This window comes from Aspergillus lucknowensis (assembly GCF_044049455.1).
Source record: "Aspergillus lucknowensis strain CBS 449.75 chromosome Unknown BJX67scaffold_16, whole genome shotgun sequence".
Lineage (NCBI taxonomy): Eukaryota > Fungi > Ascomycota > Eurotiomycetes > Eurotiales > Aspergillaceae > Aspergillus > Aspergillus lucknowensis.
This window is the reverse complement of record NW_027263560.1, coordinates 24505-42944: the sequence shown is the minus strand read 5'-3', so window position 1 is coordinate 42944 and position 18440 is coordinate 24505. Positions and strand designations below refer to the sequence as shown.

The 18440-nt window shown below is 51.0% G+C and overlaps 7 protein-coding genes across 7 annotated transcripts; 5 read left to right on the top strand and 2 right to left on the bottom strand.

Moving 5' to 3' along the window:
• Positions 1-67: 67 nt before the first annotated feature.
• On the bottom strand, positions 68-5425 carry BJX67DRAFT_351469 (serine/threonine-protein kinase). The gene is made up of 11 exons (XM_071028910.1): positions 5244-5425; positions 4794-5122; positions 4599-4733; positions 4516-4545; positions 4383-4447; positions 3896-4328; positions 3008-3841; positions 2069-2956; positions 1813-2017; positions 1307-1757; positions 68-1252 (listed from the first exon to the last, which is right to left on the bottom strand). The coding sequence occupies exons 2-11, from the start codon at positions 4968-4970 to the stop codon at positions 424-426; spliced, it is 4047 nt and encodes a 1348-aa protein (XP_070886852.1). The 5' UTR covers positions 4971-5122; positions 5244-5425; the 3' UTR covers positions 68-423.
• Positions 5426-7298, bottom strand: BJX67DRAFT_351465 (dihydrofolate synthase). Its single transcript, XM_071028909.1, has one exon. The coding sequence runs from the start codon at positions 7007-7009 to the stop codon at positions 5765-5767; it is 1245 nt and encodes a 414-aa protein (XP_070886851.1). The 5' UTR covers positions 7010-7298; the 3' UTR covers positions 5426-5764.
• A 33-nt stretch (positions 7299-7331) lies between these two features.
• BJX67DRAFT_351463 (uncharacterized protein) lies at positions 7332-9679 on the top strand. Its single transcript, XM_071028908.1, has 2 exons — positions 7332-7685; positions 7792-9679. The coding sequence occupies exons 1-2, from the start codon at positions 7675-7677 to the stop codon at positions 9092-9094; spliced, it is 1314 nt and encodes a 437-aa protein (XP_070886850.1). The 5' UTR covers positions 7332-7674; the 3' UTR covers positions 9095-9679.
• A 36-nt stretch (positions 9680-9715) lies between these two features.
• Positions 9716-11312, top strand: BJX67DRAFT_351462 (kinase-related protein). The gene is made up of 2 exons (XM_071028907.1): positions 9716-10032; positions 10096-11312. Exons 1-2 carry the CDS (start codon positions 9993-9995, stop codon positions 10758-10760), a joined length of 705 nt encoding a protein of 234 aa, XP_070886849.1. The 5' UTR covers positions 9716-9992; the 3' UTR covers positions 10761-11312.
• On the top strand, positions 11313-12480 carry BJX67DRAFT_351458 (putative GPI anchored cell wall protein). The gene is made up of 3 exons (XM_071028906.1): positions 11313-11717; positions 11788-11933; positions 11993-12480. The coding sequence occupies exons 1-3, from the start codon at positions 11623-11625 to the stop codon at positions 12220-12222; spliced, it is 471 nt and encodes a 156-aa protein (XP_070886848.1). The 5' UTR covers positions 11313-11622; the 3' UTR covers positions 12223-12480.
• Positions 12481-12885: 405 nt separating this feature from the next.
• Positions 12886-15693, top strand: BJX67DRAFT_371602 (ribonucleotide-diphosphate reductase subunit RNR1; the record flags this gene model as incomplete). Its single annotated transcript, XM_071031109.1, has 4 exons — positions 12886-12904; positions 13046-13203; positions 13261-14201; positions 14256-15693. The coding sequence occupies 4 exons, from the start codon at positions 12886-12888 to the stop codon at positions 15691-15693; spliced, it is 2556 nt and encodes an 851-aa protein (XP_070886847.1).
• A 1466-nt stretch (positions 15694-17159) lies between these two features.
• BJX67DRAFT_67163 (uncharacterized protein) lies at positions 17160-18312 on the top strand. Its single transcript, XM_071035301.1, has one exon. The coding sequence runs from the start codon at positions 17302-17304 to the stop codon at positions 18088-18090; it is 789 nt and encodes a 262-aa protein (XP_070886846.1). The 5' UTR covers positions 17160-17301; the 3' UTR covers positions 18091-18312.
• The last annotated feature ends 128 nt before the right edge of the window (positions 18313-18440 follow it).

Sequence of the window (18440 nt, the reverse complement as noted above, 5' to 3'; positions counted from 1 at the left end):
GCATGTGCAACTAAAAAAGAGTTCTGCAGAGCGTGGACAAGTGGCTTGAATATAGGCACAAGCTGTCGCTGTATGTCATGACTGAGTATATTCTTTCTAAGAACGATTTTGGGCACAAGCTAAGACGTTGACTCCTGTCGCAAAGCCCTTATGAAGCAATAAAGAGACTACGATCTACATACACCCCCATCTATACCACGGATGCACCATATTCCATGCCTACTAGCCCTGTACAAATTGCTGAATTGCGAAACCCAAGGGAAAATAAATGCATAGAGAGAGAGATTAAGCAAACGCCCCCCCCCCGATGCGCCCATATTATGCATAAACTCGGGGTACTTGCGGTAGATTACCAAACCCTCGAACCTCCTTTGACAAAGGAAATATGTCAGAATATAGGTAGTTCGTTTTCAGGCCGGGTAGTTAGGGCCCGCTATCGCCTTCTTGCTGTGTCAACCGCCGACGCCGTGGGAGAATTGAGTGCCGCCGAGGTATAGAGCTCGGAGGCCGAGCGTCGGCTTCTGTCAACATTTCGACATGGGATAATCTGTTTGATACGCCGCGAGATATCCTACTCCTAGGTGTACCTGAACTCCCGTTGGCGCTGCCTGTAATGCTAGGGGCGACTCCGTCTCTGCTTCCAGGGCGGAGCGCTAGTGCAGAGCCGCTCAGCGCGGTTCGTGGGCGCCGTTGGGTCTCTCGACCATCGAGATACCCTTTTGATTGACTCTGTCTACTCATCTGAGGAGTGACAGGAGCCGATTGGTTGACAAGAAGACCAGGAGGTGTTGCAGTCGTGCTTCCCCGTCTCACGTTGGGTCTGCGCTTCCCCAAACCATACGCTTCACTCCGTTCGTTAAACTGGACGAGCTTCCCTGCCATGTCCCGAACGAGGATTGCCGGATCATGCTCTAAATCTCGAATCGCGTCTAAGAGTCCGTATCCGGCGAGGAGCCCACTCTGATCCTCGCTGGAATCGCAAATGCTAGATATAATGCGAAGAAGATTCAAACGTACGGCGGCCTTGTTGTGATGGAGTTTCTGTCCCAGCCTGCTGAAGAGATCTGGGCGCGCGAGGGTGGAGGCGATGGGAGGGCTAAGCCTCAGAAGCTTCTGGAGCGGCTCAAGGAGATTTTCGAACGCGTTTGCCTTGGATAACGTCAAACACCTAATTATTGCATCCGTGAATGATGGCTGATCGTAACGATTCACTAATAGATGCTCCTCCACCTTCGCTGTCTCTTCCTGAAGCCTGTCGTACCGCATTAGCCCATGGACTATGATAATTAGTATTATCACAACTTACCATATAAAAATAGCATCCAGAGCTGTTACCTGCCAGTATGGATCAGAAAGCAGTGAAATGTAGAATGCAAGGCCCTTGTTACGCCACAACTCCCGGCGGCCGACTTTACCAGAATGCGCCATATCGCATAGGATCGGTAAGGCAAACTCTTTTAGTGGACGCTCCGTCTTTACAATCTTTTGTAGCAACGGCACAATCCCGTTCAGAGCAGCGTCCTCTTGGCGCGATTTGTTGAGGCGACACATATTATAGATCGTATTCAGGATCTGGTTAGAAACCTCTCGGAAATGTGGGCGCTTGATTGTCGATCGTAAGAGGTCGGTAAGTACGTCAATCGCGTTTGAATTCTGAAGAGAATCTAGCGTCGTAGATAACATGGACAAGTTCTTGATAAATTTGAGCATGGTTATCTGATGAGCCGGGGTCATACGTTTCAACTCTTTCAGCACTCCTGGGGCATAGTCAGTATAAGCAAGGCAGATTCCTGGCGCCACAGGGTTGCATACTGTGTAGAACTGTCCGTTCGGCAACCATCTCCTTAACGTGGTTCTCGGCCTGCGAGAAAATGAAAAAGATATTTGCAATGCGGCCTTCCACTATCTCGGCCAACTCCCCTTGCTCATCCAATACGCGGCTCAAAACGAGGGACAGCGGATCCAGAACAGAACTTCGGGACAGAATCCTGCAAAAATCATTCTTAGGCGTTGAGCCCTACTTCCTTGTCAGTATTTCGTCTCCATACGGTAGATATTGAAACCCCACTTGTAGTTCAAAAACACTCCAGATACCATTCACTCCAACCAGAACGAGATCCCGCTCATCTTCATAGTCGTCCTCCAAGAACTCAACGAGAACATTCAAACCGCCAGCACTGACAAACATCTGGAGAGTAAGAGTCGATGTCTGATACATCTGCTGTACGAAAGCTGCCGCTTCAAGTCTAATCTCTCGCGGATACTTCTTTGCGGCAAACTCGTTGATGATGGGGATACCCCCAACGAAGCAAAGGTTCTCCTGCAGTTCGTAATCGTCGTAGATAATCGCGTTCACGACTCTTAGGAGGCAGAGGGTAATATCACGTCGACGGCATAGATCTAGTATTTCCAGTATTGGCAGCATCCCGTGAGAGCCAACGATGATGTTCTTCGTTTCTGGGAAATCGCAGAATACAGCTAATAGCTGTTCAGATATCTCTCCAAGTGTGTCTTCGTCTTGCGATGTTTTCAGAGAACCAACAAGTCCCTCCACTTGGTTTCGGAGTCGGGCATGCTTGTCGCGCGCAATGTTGGCTTCGAGATCTGTCTCATCGAGTCCTTCCTCAAGTTGTGCAAACGGATCGTCCTCGTCATCCTGGTCTCCCAGCCAAGAGTTGTTTGACAGCTTCGAATTCAGCATCAAGGTGCTCTTATCTGAGCTTGCGTCGCTTTCGGTCTGATCTAGTGTAACCGCATCCACACCCAAAATGTCGGAAAAGTCTTCATCGGTTTCATTCTCGGCAAATTGTTGGATTTCGACGGCCCCACGATACCGCTTGACGGAAATTTGTCGCCGCAGCGGGGACTGCTGCTCTTCTTGCTCAGATGAGCTTTGATACCGGACGACTTCCCTTGACTCTGCTGATTCTAGCGAATCCGCACTTTCATCAACTTCCTATTACAAGTTAGTAGAACGATCCGCTCCATCCTGCAAGGTTGTATTTACTTGGAAAGCACTGAGTTTGCGGTCAAGGACGTCTCCATTTGCGATGATAAGGTCGGAGTAATCTTCAATTGAATTCTCCTTATAAAACAAGGGTGGGCGCTGTTGTCGTATCGGTGATGATGAGGTGGTTAGCATTTGCGCACCGTGAGCTGGGTTAATGGAAGTCTTTATAGGGGGACCACGCTTCATATGTGGGCCATGTGATATGTTCTGATGCTGAGAGCTTGAGCCTTCCTGCTGTGATGGGGAAGGTCGAATCGTTCTCAAAGGATCTGATTCTCCGGCCTGCAGAGATTTCCCAAATGGGTCATCAAATTCCTCAAAGCTATCGTCAGATTTCAAAACCGTTCCATCAAGAGAGGCAAACGCCTTCAACTTCTCGGAGGAAAGCATTCCTCCAAAGTTGTCGTGGGGTCGCAGGTGAGGCAGCTGTAGCGCACTCGGGGAGATAGCCGTAGCAAAGTCATTGTCCCAGTTGTCTTCTTCTGAGGAGATAGGAGACCGGTATCTTTCTGCTACGTGCCTGGAAACCAGACTTGGAAGTGAATCTTTCGTCGGAGTGTATCGCGCTTGTCCCACGTCGAGCCGCAGGGACGGTGGATTTTGACTGTCATTTCTAGTTGCTTTCCTGAGGGCGCTTGATTCGGGCGAACGAAGGGCCTCGTTCCATTCTTGGACACTTCTCACGGCCTCTTCGTACTCGGTCGACTTCTTGGGCACTACCGAATCAGATCTGCGAGCATTGACTATCCATGGATGTTTGAGGAGCTTTCGTGCGGACACCCGAAGGTTAGGGTCTTTCTGGAAACACTGCGTCAGAAAGTCTTTGACAGCCTGGATAGCTATTAGTCAAGAATTGAAAAATAGGCTGGATGTGACAAGACTCACCGGAGAAGCGCCTTGTGGAAGAGGAGGGTGATCGTCATTGACAATCCGGAAAAGAGCTGGCATGGGCTGTAGGTTATAATACGGAGGCTTTCCTTCGAGCAACTCAATGACGGTACATCCGAGACTCCATATGTCGGACGCTGTTGTTGCACCTGATAGTTCAATGACCTCCGGGGCCATCCAGTATGGAGTACCTACCACACTTGACTCGCTCAGACCAGTAGTTCGGCTCGCAACACCGAAGTCTGCGAGTTTGACAAGGCCCTCCTTCGTCGTCAGAATATTTGCGCCTTTGATGTCCCTGTGTATGACACCTTGGTCGTGCAGGTAAAGAAGACCGTGAAGAACCTGAGACATATACACTCCCACTAGTGTCTCGGGAAAGCGGCCAAAGTTTTTGGCAATAGAATGTAAAGAGCCATTCTCACAGTATCTGAATCGTTAGCTGCTATATAACCCCTGCCTCCTTGACCAAGGGCAAACATACTCAAGAATGATGTTGAGAGTTTCGGCCGACTTCACAAACCCATGGTACTTCACAATGTTTGGGTGCTATGGTTCATCGTGTCAGCGATTAGCGCATGGACAGAGGTCATGCTTCAAGGAGCAGAGTATCATACATCCAAGTTCTTCAGGAGGTCAATCTCTAGCTGTCGCATGTACAGTTAGTTGGTAGAACCGACCGCAGCAAGGGCATTTGTACCATGATAACTCGCAACTCGCTCTTTGGAAGATCTGCAAGCATGATTTGTTTCACGGCAACAGTTTCGCCCGTATTCCAGTTGAGGGCCCGGTATACCGACCCAAAAGCACCCCGGCCCAAGCAGTCTCCAAGTTGCTTCAAGGACCATCGTCAGTCCCGACCATACAGCACGATAAAGCGGAGGCCGCAACATACGTAGTCCTTGAGTTCCGCAACATCCTTCGCCGAAGTCTTTCCCATGCGGTCATCCTTTGCCCTTTCTTCTCGTTTTGAGGGGCTAGAGCCGAGTCTCGTGAGCCTTGATCTGGCGGGTGTGCCAGGCGCTCTGGGGGTCGGAGGCCCCTCGGGGCCCTCGTTGGACCGAGACACCATCGCCGGTCAGAACCCAGATGAATCTCTATAAACTGGGCTCGGTACTATGGGGTCTGCTGGCCTTGGTTTGTGCAATCGTGAATGCGGGATGAAGGTGTGAGGAAAAGGCAGGCGCCGGGGAATCAATCGGATCGCTCATATCAGCACATTCGCTATGTAGGAGAGTATATAGTCAGTAACGCTGGAAACAGAGTAACCATAAGACGGAGAGTTGAAGAAAAAAAAAATTACGCAGGATATTCAAATAATAATTCTCACGGAGAAAGGACATACCGGAGGAATCCTTGGTCTCCCACTCAAAAAGCCGCGCTCAGAAAACGCAACAGGGCACATGAGATAAGCTCTTTGGATTCAGCTAGGACTCTGGGTTTTCAGCGAGTTAACAAGGAGCAGGGACAATAAATAAGCAGGAAACAATCTTGATCCCTGGTGTTGTTCCTGCTGAGCTGAATTCAGGGAAATTATTAGCGGATGTTTTGAACTCCCCCCTTCTCCACAGGCCGCCACCATTTGAAGCATGACGCACCTGCTTGTGTGTCTCCGATCAGCCTTCCCAGTGTCATGGTACCTTTTCGAGAACCCCGATATCGTTCAACACTTCTATTGGAGATATCGAGCCCCTTATACAGTATGACAATCATGTATTAGGTACATAAAGTATGTTTATACATTCGCGGAAGATTAGATTCTTCTGTGAGCGTCTAGTATTTCGGACAGGGCCCTGCGTAAGCTCCGGCCTCCGCTAGTCTTTCATCATGATTCAGCTCGCGACTGTGGGGTACTCCTGCTGTGTTTCATGATCTTGTTTCTCTGAGAAGACGTAAAACGTCCGAGACGAGATAGAGGCTCCCTGCAATGACTAGGGGGCTGCCGTTCGCCTTGCTACAGGCCCATTCGATAGCGCCACGAGTGTCTTTTCCAAACGACTGGACCTCTCCAATGCCTTGAATGTCCAACACACACGAGGAAAGCTCTTCGGGGTTGGCAGCCTTGACCCAAGGCATCCCATCAACAGGGCCAAAGCTTGTGGTCGCAACGTCATCACTGGGTTTAATAATTGGGTGGAATAACGAACGAATATCCTTCCCATGCGATGCTGCGATAACCCAGGTGACCTTCTTCCCCGGCGTGCGCAGTTTTCGATCCACGTATTCTCCAAGAACCTCAGCTGACTGGGCATTGTGCGCACCATCCAGTAGAACGGGCTCGTTGCGCGTAGCCAGCGGCGCTAGAGCGATTCTCTGTAAACGTCCTGGCCATTCTACTGAAGACAGGTGTGGGATTAAGTTGTTGGTATCGAGATTCGGGCGAAGCTGTGGTAAGGCAGCTTGAAGAGCAGCAGCGGCACATGAGATATTCGCCTTCTGATGGGTTTGCAAGTCAAGTTGTTCGAACAGACTGACAAGTGAAGGCAATTGCCGATCTGGTGTATCTGGATAGACAAGATGCGCTTTCAGATCAAGCTCCCTGGCATGGTCTTGGACGACTTCTATCGCGCTTGGGTAGTTGGTGCCATCGATGACACAGGTGACCCCAGTTTTCAATATCCCGGCCTTCTCTCGAGCAATCTGCTCAATTGTGTTCCCTAGGAAAGCTTGGTGGTCCAGGCCAATCTTCGAAATCACCGACACCAGGACGTTGTTCAGGATATTGGTAGCATCTAGGCGGCCCCCCATGCCAACCTCGACTACGCCGACCTCGACCTGTTCATGATTGAATATCTCAAATGCCGTTGCAGTTAATAGCTCGAACTCGCTTGCTCCAATGCCTAACGTTTGGTCTCGGAGCTTGACCCTCGCTTCGATCTGTTTAAAGAGAGATTCCTGGACAACTCTCTCGTCGATAGTGATACAATCCCAGCGATCTATCAAGTGAGGAGAGGTGAAGCGACCGCAGCGTATCCCTCCAGACGCGAGAAGATGCGACAGATAAGCGCTGATTGAACCTTTGCCATTCGTACCCGCGATGTGAATTGCCTTCCAGGGAAGAGGGGTCTGTTGAAGGAGACTGGATATCCGGCTAAGGCCGAGCTCAATCATTCCTCTACTGTTAAATGTTAGGTAAGCATTCAAATCAAGTCTTCATGATCAGCAAGAAGAAGATAGTGGTTGACGATGCCGAGCTGGAGTTGTTGTCGGTTGACTCAGTTTTCTTCATTCTGTCAGCTGCGGGCCGCAGAAGTTAACTAACCGAGGGAGCCCTGGAGCCAAGGCGAGCCGGCCTTAGGCTTATCGGAAGCCAACGCGATAAGGATCTATGCCTGAGGTGTCGGCGGATTCCCCAGCTTCCCATCAAATGTTCATTCTTTGAACTGGCGGGCGTCTTCCCAAGACTCTGCGGAATTTTCAGTTCCCTTAGCGCAAGCAAAGTGCCGAGGATGCTGCAGGTGGACGGCTGTCTGAGCTGAACTGGACGGATCCACTCCCGAGGTCGGTTGCGCTACATCCCAGCCCTGTCCGAGCGCGACAGCAAGGAGGTCAAGCTGCCTCAGGCTGCGCCCTCCGCTTTTTCCTTTCGAAGCAAAATCAAATCTTGCCCTGCCGTTTCTCCATCAACACAGGTTCACTGCCATCCCCCACCGCCATCGTCGCGTCGAACATTCTACCCTTCACATTCACCTCCGTATGGTCTCAGAATCGGCGCCTGTTTACGTGGATTCGTTTTGCTTTGCCTGAGCGAAAATTTTCGCAAGTTCTTCGCAGTCATGGGTATCCCGTGAGTTTGTCGCTGGTTTCCCCTTTGTTCGAGCCACCGAGATTCAGCGCGCTTCGCAGCTCCTTGTCGTGCACCCGGAACAACCGTCCTGACTGATGCTCTGCAGTATGTACCGTGAGCCCTCCTCGACGGAGGCCACTAAAAACAATACGGTCAAGGACCCCAGTGCGGTCGCTCGCTCTGCGATTCGCCGCCAGGCCACTATCCGCCGACCCTCGCGACACCGCGGTTCTGCGTTGCGCAGCGCGACATTGCGCTCACCGTTCCCTCCTCCACTGGCAGACGAGCTTGAGCGTGAGACGAATGGGTTGCCGCGCCATTCACACTCCCCTGGCGCAATTGCGACCCCAAACAATGAACCGTTCGACCTTAACAGCAGCTTATCTGACAGAAGCCGCCACGAAGCCGGGCTGCGAATCCTCAGTGATGCACTCCGCCATAGCCGCCCAGGGCAACGGTTGCGAATTCCGCGAAACTCAACACTGCCCGACTTGCACTCTCACACTGCGTCGACGGGTGACGCAAGCAGCCGAACGGAACACCAGGAGCATCTCCCGTTCACTCCGCGATTTGCTCCTGCCATCGCATACCATAGGTCATCGACACCACTCGCGGCGCCCGACTTCCTTCGTTTGTCGTCTATGCCGCGGCATGACGCTCCCGGGGAAGACGTTCAGCCGGGATCATTTCTACCCTTATTGCGGCGGGTTGGCCAACGCTCTATAAACGATGCGAGTTTACCACCCCGTGAACCACTCATCGACGGCCTGGGCGATCGTCAAAGGAGCGTGGACCTGGAAGATGACCATGCAAATGATGCCTGGGAGACTCTTCTGACCACTATAACGCCAGATGCCAACCTCCCCAGTGCTGATTCTTCCTTTAACTCCGCATCCACCTCCGGAACGGATGTCTCGCGCAATGGGACATCGAGAAGCTCTGCGACCTCCCTCGAATCCCTTCAAACCCCCTTCCACCCGACGGTTCCAACAGTGCAAATGACCCTTGGTCCCTATCCGGAATACTCGAATCCTTGTGATTATCCGAGTTCGACTGATTCCGATACCGAGTCAGATGGTGAAATTACTCAACAATCCCTATTCCGGCGTTATCGCCGGCGGATGCGGCAGGTCGAGTCCATGAGACGCTCGCACAATCTGCAATCTCTGCAGACGGCCATGAACCCTCCTCCTTCTATCCCCACAATCTCTTTTGCGTTCTCGGACTCCTCGGGAGAGCCAGATTTACACCATATGCAGGCCATCTTGGATCGACTTGCTCGCCGGGAAGATATCCCCGATGACTGGTGGGCGGCAGCTGGACTGTCCCGCACCATTGGCCAAAGAGCAGGCACAAACGATGACCTGAACAGCGCTCACGGTTCAGCTGGCCCCGCCAGGCAGATGTGAATTGTCTTTTTTTGCTTCTCTTACCATGTTTTAAGTATTCTGTTATATTTTCTTTCCGGGTTCGGTGAGGACGAGCTTCAAGATGTGTGGATTTTTAGCGGGAAAGATATCATTCTGGCGTTCTGTGGCGTTTGATCCGTCAAGTCTTCCATGAGACCATGGGGCAAATGTTCGGTTTTATTGTATTCATACTTTTATGACTTCTCGTATCTTGAGTTCATGTTCGATATATGGACAAACTGTGAGAGTACTATCGGAATACATGAAAGAAGCCATTTGAGGAACAAGCCCTGGGGACGTCGGGAAATCGCACCCAACTCCGGGATACTATCTGTAAGCTGAGGAGATTGTCTCGATGGCCGTCATGGGGACTTTTGAAATCCTTCGGGTCGACCCCGTCGCAGACACCTGGAGGTCCTCGTAGCTCTGTCCCAACTGCTCGGTTGCCGATACTGGGAATCGGACCTCTCTGGCACCAAGGGCTGCCGCAGAGAAAATTCCCATACAATTAACGAAGAGCTGTTATATCCAGAAGTTTGAGACATCTCCGTCCAAGTTCAACTTGACTGTGGAAGGCGCTGCTTGAGATGAGGAGACGAGGCGCTTTGAGTCTTTCTACGGAGCTCATCGCTCCAGGCCCCGTCACGAACCCCACTCTGACGACAAGCCCCGCCTTCCGCGATTATTTATTAGGATAGCTTCTATCAGCGCTGGGATATGGCAAGGTGTTGTGGGTGATATGATTTATTTATTGGGATTGGACTCTGTCGCCATATACTACCGCCCCATCGTCCTGCATAGCTGAATAATAGCTGGCTAATAACTGGAAATCTCTTTCGCTGAACTCATACCTATACACTCCTCATCATCTGTTCCTCTCGAATATTTCCACATAGCCATGGAATCACAAGTATCCAGACTCGTTGATAAGGTCTGGGGTAAGACCCATGCACTTTCACCTCCGGCAGAACTGAGCGTAGTCGCTAACATGACACCAACAGACATATTCCAGAGAACGGCAGAAGATGCCCGCTTGATGATCGCAGTCAGCGGGATTCCTGGCTCGGGAAAGACGGAGCTTGCCATGATAATGGCCAGGCGTATTAACGAAATATACGCCGGGCAAAACGAAGGCCTGATTGCCTCCGTTATCCCTATGGATGGGTACCACCTCACACGGGCACAGCTTGCTGAAATGCCTGATCCCGAATATGCTGCCGCACGAAGAGGCGCGGCTTTTACGTTTGATGGAGAGAAGTTCTTGGAATTAGTGCGCGCTTTGCGTGAGCCATTGACGCCAACATCGCAAACATTATATGCCCCGAGCTTCGACCACGCAGTCAAGGACCCTGTGGAGAATGATGTTCCCATTGCACCCACAAGGCGGGTGATTTTCTTCGAGGGGAACTATCTAAGCTTAAACAAGGAGCCCTGGAGCTCAGCGGCGAAACTGATGGATGAGCTTTGGTTCGTTGATGTTGATTTTGATGTTGCACGGCAAAGGTTGATTAAGCGACATGTTAAGGCGGGCATCGCGAAGGATGAGGCTGAAGCTGAGAAGCGAGCAAATGAGAATGACTTGGTAAATGGTCGAGAGATCGTGGATGAAAGACTGGAAGTACAGGAGATAATTCATAGTTCTTATGACCCTGAGTGGGAGTACTAACTGGTGCGAAGCTTTAATTATGGGCTCGAAGATGAAATATGTTTTCTTGGTAAGACGCTCTCCGCAGCCTCTTCAGTCCTCACACCTCGGCTGTCTCTTTGATCTTCCATCCAAAGGTTATGAGAGCTGAGAACCCTGTTTTTTTCAACTCTGAGCAGACCCATATAGTTAAGCGACCTTCTGGACAGACGGGTCGAGCTTGAAATCTCGCTATATAACTATAATAATCATAACGACGGCCAGACGAAATTTCGTTGACGCTAGATCTAATCCAAATTTGCTCTGAAAAGTCCTGTTATCAATGTTATGTCGCCCGCGCTGGTGGTGAGCGATGTTTTGTAAATAATTTGAAGAGGCATTCCTCTTCTTGAGTGAAGGCACTTGGGAAGGCTTGTGTAATTCAACAAGTAGATCTGTAGTATCCATTAGACTGCCACTACTCCAGTGACTCCAAATTCTTTGGTATGGATCTGTGTTCCAGTTTCTTGTTGCAGGAACCCTTCAAGTCGCATGAGAAACGTTGGTCAAGATGAAACGCGGGCCGGGAGTCAGGGACGAGCGATCGGCAGGTCCACTACCTCATTGGGTGAAACAACCTTGGCTGGGGGCGGCGTCTCCTTGTTCCTCCGTCTTTCTCAATCCAACATTCGTTTCTTGTTCAAGATCTCATCTTCAACTCTTTCGTTGTTGACTGTCGCTCTTTCTGCAGGGCAACTCCTTTCCTTAAAATATTCCACGGTCTTTACCAGAATCATCCTAGTCGCTCTTTCACTCCAACCACTACTTGCCGCGTGCCCCATTGCTTCCCCTGAACCCATCCGATCCCAACTCCGGTTCCGATTATTGCGTCCCAAACGCCAGTATGCTCTTCGCGAAGTCTACTCTCGTTGTCGCTCTTTTCGCTCTTAGCAACGTTGCTACTGCTAGCACTCCTGCTTGTCTGCTCCAAGTTGTGGGGTAGGTTCAATGTTATTCTTAAGTTGGGACGAGTGAAAAGAGTCATTTGCTAAGGATATCTCTCAAACAGTCCCGAGAATCCCGGCGACCTGAAGGGAATTTGCAAGACGAATGGCGACGATATTCAGTCCTCTCTTAGGGATGCCTGCGGAGATGACGCACAGGAAGCCCTGAAATTCTACTCCAGTGTTTGCAAAGACGCTGGTTTCAATGTTGGTTCGTCTGCCCTTCCAGGATAGAGAAGGCTCGGTTCCTAACTAACCCCGTATAAATAGACATCTCTACACCGACAACATCTTCCTCCTCCTCCCCCTCTTCCTCCGCCACTTCATCTTCTGACTCTGGGACCTCGACTGACAACCCAAGCTCGACTGACTCAGAGTCGGCTTCGAACACCGACAGCAGCGAAGATCCCTCCGAAACCAACGGCGCCTCTTCTGACAAGCAAGTCTCTGCCGCTGCATTCGCGGCCGTTGTTTTCCTTGGATTCGCGGCTACGCTTTAAGGACGCCTTGAAGACGGTGTACAATATTTGGTTCTGGACAATTATTCTCGGAAATGCATTTAGTGTGGCTTCTCTGCAGTTCGTATGTGTCGGTATATTAGGCATGTCACATATTGGGATAACATTATCCCCTGGACAAGGGGAGACTATCAAATACCTCGTTTGAAATTACATCTAACCTTCAAAATTCCACACACCCGGGGACGTGGGGGGGTAACAACGAAATCATCAGTAGCCATAGGAATTTGAGTACCGGGTGCTCATGAGGTGCTCGTTTATGAGTAATCCATCTTGTTGCTGTGACTGCCAATATAGATCACATGACCCCGTCACCTAGCGCGTTTTTGACCGCCAAGGGACAAGGTCTGCAGGGCAACCGATTAAGTCCAAACACGAAAAGTCGCGTTGATTATTCACCTGGAACGCGTGAATCGGAGTCGATATCTCCCTTCGCTCGGCCCCTCCAGTCTCTTTTTTCCTCTCATCCTCTTCAGCCCTGCTCGAGCACACGCGTGTACCCCCCCAGCGACAGTCCACTCTCTTCTCATTGTTCTAAACCTATTCAAGTCCCTTTATTAATCTGAATACCATCATACCCTGCTTGTCTTTGCGAGCTTCTTCATTTCACATACTCACCGGGCCACGTCCCCGCTGTCCTGCAAGATGTTTGTCTACAAGAGAGGTACGTCTAAATTGAACCAGCATTCCGAAGCTTCTAGCCGTCTCCGGCTTGGTTTAAACGCGTTCTCGCAAGTTCCCCTTCAGGGTCAACCACGTTGCCTATCCCCCTCTGGGCTCTGTTAACACGGTTATCATCACATAGATGGACGCAAAGAACGCGTCCAGTTCGACAAGATCACGGCTCGTGTGTCAAGGCTGTGCTATGGCCTTGATCCTGAGCATGTCGATGCCGCTGCTATCACTCAGAAGGTCATTTCCGGTGTCTACCAAGGCGTCACAACAGTTGAGCTTGACAACCTGGTATGGTCACTGAACGCGTCGTATGAATTATCTCAATGCTGATATTTTCCTACAAAGGCTGCTGAGACTGCGGCCTACATGACAGTCACCCACCCAGACTATGCTATCCTTGCCGCTCGTATCGCTGTGTCGAACCTTCACAAGCAAACGAAGAAACAATTTTCCCTCGTCATCTCGGATCTCTACCATTATGTCAATCCCAAGAATAAAAAGCCTGCTCCTATGATATCGAAAGAAACGTACGAAATTGTGTTGAAATATGCCGACGAGCTCAACTCAGCCATCGTATATGACCGAGATTTCAATTACAACTTCTTCGGCTTCAAGACCCTCGAGCGATCATACCTTCTACGTCTGAATGGAAAGGTTGCCGAGCGTCCTCAGCACTTGCTCATGCGTGTTGCCGTTGGGATACACGGAAATGATATTGAGAGAGCTATTGAGACGTATAACTTGATGTCCCAAAAATTCTTCACACATGCCTCTCCGACCCTATTCAACGCGGGTACTCCCCAGCCCCAGCTGGCCTCTTGCTTCTTGGTCGACATGAAGGAGGATAGTATTGAGGGTATTTATGACACGTTGAAGACATGTGCTATGATTTCCAAGACTGCTGGTGGTATCGGTCTTAACGTCCACCGGATCCGTGCCACCGGTTCTTACATCAGTGGTACCAATGGATCGTCCAACGGTATCCTTCCCATGCTTCGGGTGTTCAACAACACGGCCAGATACGTCGACCAGGGAGGAAACAAGCGCCCGGGGGCCTTTGCGATCTATCTAGAGCCCTGGCACGCTGATGTTTTCGAATTCTTGGATCTCCGCAAGAATCACGGGAAGGAGGAAGTGAGAGCTCGCGATTTGTTCTACGCTCTCTGGACACCGGATTTGTTCATGAAGCGTGTCGAGGCGAACGGGGATTGGACTCTCTTCTGCCCTAACGAGGCCCCTGGTTTGGCGGATGTCTATGGAGACGAGTTCGAGGCTCTCTATGAGGAGTGAGTAGTTTTTTTTTTTACATTGGACCTTTGCACGCGCTGATAAGATGATAGGTACGAGAAGGAAGGTCGGGGCCGCCGAACTGTCAAGGCTCAGAAGCTATGGTATGCCATTTTGGAGGCTCAGACCGAGACTGGCAACCCCTTCATGCTCTACAAGGATGCTTGCAACAGGAAGAGCAACCAGAAGAACCTGGGAACCATCCGTAGCTCCAACCTTTGCACAGAAATCATTGAGTATAGCGCCCCTGACGAGGTCGCTGTTTGCAATCTGGCCTCTCTCGCTCTCCCTACCTTCGTTGACGCAGCCCGTGGCGAATACGACTTCGGAAAGCTGCATGAAGTTGTGCAGGTTCTAGTTCGCAACCTGAACAAGATTATTGACATCAACTACTACCCGGTGCCTGAGGCCAAGAAGAGCAATCTCCGCCACCGTCCGATTGCCCTCGGTGTCAACGGATTGGCTGACGCATTCCTTGCCTTGCGTTTGCCATTCGATTCTGCCGAGGCTAAGCAGCTGAACATTCAAATCTTCGAGACCATCTACCACGGTGCATTGACCGCATCTTCTGACTTAGCCAAGGAGAATGGCCCTTATGTGACTTACGAGGGCTCTCCTGTTTCTCAAGGTATCCTGCAGTATGACATGTGGGATCGCACCCCCACCGATTTGTGGGACTGGGATTCCCTCAAGGCCAAGATTGCGCAGACTGGCGTCCGCAACAGTCTTCTTGTTGCGCCCATGCCCACAGCAAGCACCAGCCAGATCTTGGGCTTCAACGAGTGCTTTGAACCTTACACCTCCAACATCTACTCTCGCCGTGTCCTTGCTGGCGAATTCCAAGTTGTCAACCCTTGGCTGCTCAAGGATCTTGTCGACCTTGGCCTCTGGTCCGATAACATGAAGAACCGCATCATTGCTGACGGTGGTTCGGTGCAAAACATCCCTAACATTCCCGACGACATCAAGGCTCTTTATAAGACTGTATGGGAGATTTCCCAGCGACGAATCCTCGAGATGGCCGCGGACCGTGGTGCATACATTGACCAGTCTCAGTCCCTTAACATCCATCTCAAGGAGCCCACAATGGGCAAGATTACTAGCATGCACTTTGCTGGCTGGAAGATGGGCTTGAAGACCGGCATGTACTATCTTCGTACGATGGCAGCCTCCGCTCCCATCCAGTTCACCGTCGACCAGGAGCAACTGAAGGTTGAGGATACGAATGTCGCCAGGATTAGTAAGAAGAGGGCTACTGGCATTGCAGCCAGTACCTATTCAGCGGTTCCCCGTGCGCCCATTGAGCAAGTGAATGGAAACAACGAGAATGTCACGAACAGAATCTCTCGCGAAGCCGAGATCAACGGTGATTCTCAGGGTGAGGTCGAGGAGAAGAAGGAAGACGTTCCCAGCGAGTCCGACATCTACTCGCAGAAGGTCCTCCAATGCAGCATCGAGAACAAGGAGGCCTGCCTTATGTGCCAAGGTTGATTCATTGTCCTCGGTGTTGGAAGATAATTCCCTTTAGTAATGGGTTCTTTTGTATTTATATCATGAGCTGATGGATATTATGTTTTTGTGTTTTCTTTGTGCTATGACCTTGATGCAGATTGATATTTGTTTTGTGCGAGGCATATTCCTAATTGTCTGAAAAAACCTCCCGAACGTGTTCTTATGTCTGATGCTTCACGGCGATTTACATACTCTATGTTGAAGATTCGAAATCGAACACGTTCATTCATATTCCAATCTGGGCCGTCCAAAGTCAGGAGTGTGAAGGAACTCCCTTGGTACTCCGTACTACTGGCAGTCCACTGGCAAGTCTGCAGTGGTCGGCCCGCACTCAGGCCTCTGAATGAGCAGGAGGGCCTGATTGGTTGATTGTTTATGAGTGTGGAAATGAGCTCAGGAAGGAGAAACTCGTGTTCCGAATCCATTCCAGGCCTTGTGGCCCAAGGTAATGGTGTTCATGCAAGAGGGTATGACAGATGACGTCTACAGACCAGTATTGCACTGAGCTGAAACAGATTTCCAGTCTGAGCTTGAATGATGCCAATCCTGACCTGATTGAAAAAGGTGTTCTTCAATTGAACTCTGGACTGGTTTCTCTTTATCAGATGGACTTCGATTCGACAAGAATCATGGACTGGTAAGACATGTCAGCCTCGAAGACCAGTCAAGGGAAAACATGCCCACAATAATGGGCCGATGGACGCCTGAAACGGCATGGAATCAAGGATTCAGCCCACCAGCCAAGTGGCGCAATTCTGGCCAGACCAGCACAATGAGACAGCCAAACACAGGACGAATCGCACGATGGCTGGTGGGCAGGAGGCGAGTGAGCCCACGTCAGAGCCAGACTGAGGCCAAGGTTGTGGCTTCAGGCACCGAGTTTGGGAGATGCTGATCCCCCTGGCGGTGCCAAATTTACCAGTGAATCGCAAAGTGGAAAAGGAGACCAAAGCCGCTAACAAACCTTGACCATCCGATGAGGATCCAGACCCTCAACGGAACCAGTCAGATTGTAGCCTTTGGGCTCTTCCGTGCTCTCCGACTTAGGTTCCTGCTTCGCTGTCCAGGCGGTTTGGGTGTGTTGGACAGGTCAGAAGATGAGATGGCATCTGGTGATTTCGCGAGTGTGCGTCCAGGAGAGGGACAGCAGGTGGATCAATTGCGACGAACCATGGGAGGACGAGCGTTGGAAATCAAACGGCGGCTTTGGGTGGTTGTTTGTGGTGTGGGACTGGGGCAGTTCGTGTTCAATTGGACCGTTCAGCTTCTTTGTTTTTTTGACCGCTCGCAGAGCATCGAATAAATACCGCTGCAGCCCATCGTGCGCCCATCCAGGCGGTCCCTGTCTCTCTTCTGCTCTCGTTCTCTCCTTCCCCCAATCCTCTTGTTTGACCAGCGCCCTCCACTCTCTTTCTGCATTTCTGCAGCTTTCGCTCCTTCAGACACTCCGTCGTCCACGTTGTTCTACGGTCTGCTGTGCAGTCGTCCATCAACACTCCGTTCCTTGAATCTGGACCTTGGCGCTTGTCTCTCCTTGCTCCCGTCTTTGAACATTGAACATTCGCAAAGCAACATATCGCGACTACCATGGCCCCCATCGCCAAATCTCTCGCCATCGCTGCCACTGCTTTCACGGCTCTGGGTGCTGCTGCCCCTGGCCATAACCATGGCCACAACCACAACCACAAGCGCGATGAGGTGATCGTCTGGAAGACCGTGACCACCGTCGTCTGGACCACGGTCGATGTCACTACCACCGTCTACCCCGGCGACGAGGCTCCTCCTAGCACCATCATCGAAGAGACCGTGAACCATGCCACCGCTCCCGCTCTGCCCGAAGTTAAACCCGAGACCACTACCACCGCTGCTGAGCCCACCTCGACCGTCGAACCAGAGGCTCCATCCGTTGACAACCCTGAAGCCCAGGTTGTCCAGCCTACCATTCCCACTGAAGTGCCCATCCCCACACAAGTCATCCCCGATCCAGTCGAGACCTCGACCCAGGAGCCCGAGCCCGTTGAAACCTCTGACCCTGCTCCCCCTACCTCTGGCGGCCCCTGCTCCGCCAGTTCCCCCTGTGTCGGCCAAGTCACCTTCTATGACGTTGCCACTTCCATGAGCGCCCCCAGCAGCTGCGGCGACGTCAACGACGGCTCTACCGACGATGTTATTGCTCTTCCCGTTGGCATCATGAAGGACAGCGACTGCGGAAGGACCGTTGTCATCAAGTACGGCGGTAAGACCTCCAGGGGTACTGTTGTCGACAAGTGCATGGGCTGCGACAACACCTCGATTGATCTGTCGCGTCACTTCTTCAGTCTTCTTGCCCCCTTCGAAAAGGGCCGACTGCACGGTGTGGAATGGTACTTGGAGTAAATTTCTCCGTTGTACCGCTTATATTGTTCATACATCCAATATGTCATGCATTTTAACCTTCTTATCTCCGGGATGTCTCGCTCAGGCATTCATTTTGCCCTTCGTGTTTATAGAGGTTCGGTTGTTTCAACTTAAACCAACCAAGTCATTTGTTTCATCATCACGGAGCAAAAGCAGAAAGGACGGAACAGGATCTGGAATCCCACTGGGACTTATGACGCTACGAATCAAGTGCTTTCGGTAATTCTATCTCGTAGTCTTGTATGCACAACATATCCAAGAGTAAGTCGGGTAAACAGCTGAAGCTGGAGCGAATAACTCGGAATTGATTTCACCGAGGATACTAACGA